Source organism: Aptenodytes forsteri, unplaced genomic scaffold (assembly GCF_000699145.1).
Source record: "Aptenodytes forsteri isolate BGI_AS27 unplaced genomic scaffold, ASM69914v1 Scaffold61, whole genome shotgun sequence".
Lineage (NCBI taxonomy): Eukaryota > Metazoa > Chordata > Aves > Sphenisciformes > Spheniscidae > Aptenodytes > Aptenodytes forsteri.
The window spans coordinates 859,577-860,609 of NW_008794443.1; the positions used below are offsets into that span (position 1 = coordinate 859,577).

Below are 1,033 nucleotides of genomic sequence, written 5' to 3' on the forward strand. Positions count from 1 at the left end.
TCAAATAATTAACTCCCAGTGTCGTAATCCTCACCCCGATGGAGGGCAAAGCAGCGGCAAAACCCTTGGCTGCTGCCGGCAGGTCCTTCTCCAGTTCACCCAAGCAGCGGATCGGGCTCTGCCAAGGGCTCGGCGTCTTTTTTCCCAGGTTTCAACATCTGTATCTAATCCATCAGCTTTGGTTTGGGGCTCTAACAAACCAGGCTGGGTACAAATAATTTGCTTTTTTACTCCTGAATTGCATCTCCGAGATGGTTTTTGCTGGGCGGCGCTTTCGGCGCTGGCTGGAGACGAGACCCTTGATCCCAGGTGAGGTTTGCCATAATCCCCCGTGCTGAGGGGCAGCATCCAGGCGTTGCAGCTTCCTGATGCCAACACGGGGAGAGATGCCAGAAGGGACCCGGCTGATGGGGAACAGGACGGATGATACGGAGGATTCCCCATCCTCTCTCCGCCTGGCCGAACACAGTGACTTAAGGGATAGGGGTCAATGGTGACAAGTTCCCGCCCGACGCAGCAGGCGCATCTCCTCCGTGACTACCCCACCTTCCCAGGTGCCCTCGTATGATAGGTACGAGGCTCTGCAAGTGGAACCGAACAATGAGGAGGACAATGGTTCATCTGGCTTGGAGGTGTCACCAAGGTTAAGTCGGCCTACGCCCTGCGTCAAAACCGCTTCCATAAAGAAAAGAAGACGGGTCATTGTCGTAGGAGAGTCCCTTCTGAAGGGAACAGAAGGCCCAATCTGCAGATCGGACCCACTTCTTAGGGAAGTCTGCTGCCTCCCTGGGGGCCGGGTTAAAGATGTGAAGAGAAAGCTTCCTACCCTGGGACGGCCCTCGGATTACTATCCATTATTGATTTTTTAGGTAGGCAGCGATGAAGTTGCAATAAGAAGTCCGAGGGGAATCAAGAGAGACTTCAGGGCCTTGGGACGACTGGTTAAGGGATCAGGAGCACAAATAGTGTTCTCTATCCTTCCAGTTGCAGGGAACGATGAGGGAAGAAACAGGAAGAGCCAGCAGATCAATAC

At 53.8% G+C, this 1,033-nt stretch overlaps 1 protein-coding gene across 1 annotated transcript in view; it reads left to right on the forward strand.

Moving 5' to 3' along the window:
• Positions 1–251: 251 nt before the first annotated feature.
• The window catches only part of IGSF21 (immunoglobin superfamily member 21), a 32,730-nt gene continuing 31,948 nt past the window's right edge, over positions 252–1,033 (forward strand). Inside the window, 1 exon segment of the mRNA XM_009289745.1 lies at positions 252–309. Coding sequence (XP_009288020.1) covers positions 252–309 — 58 coding nt within the window.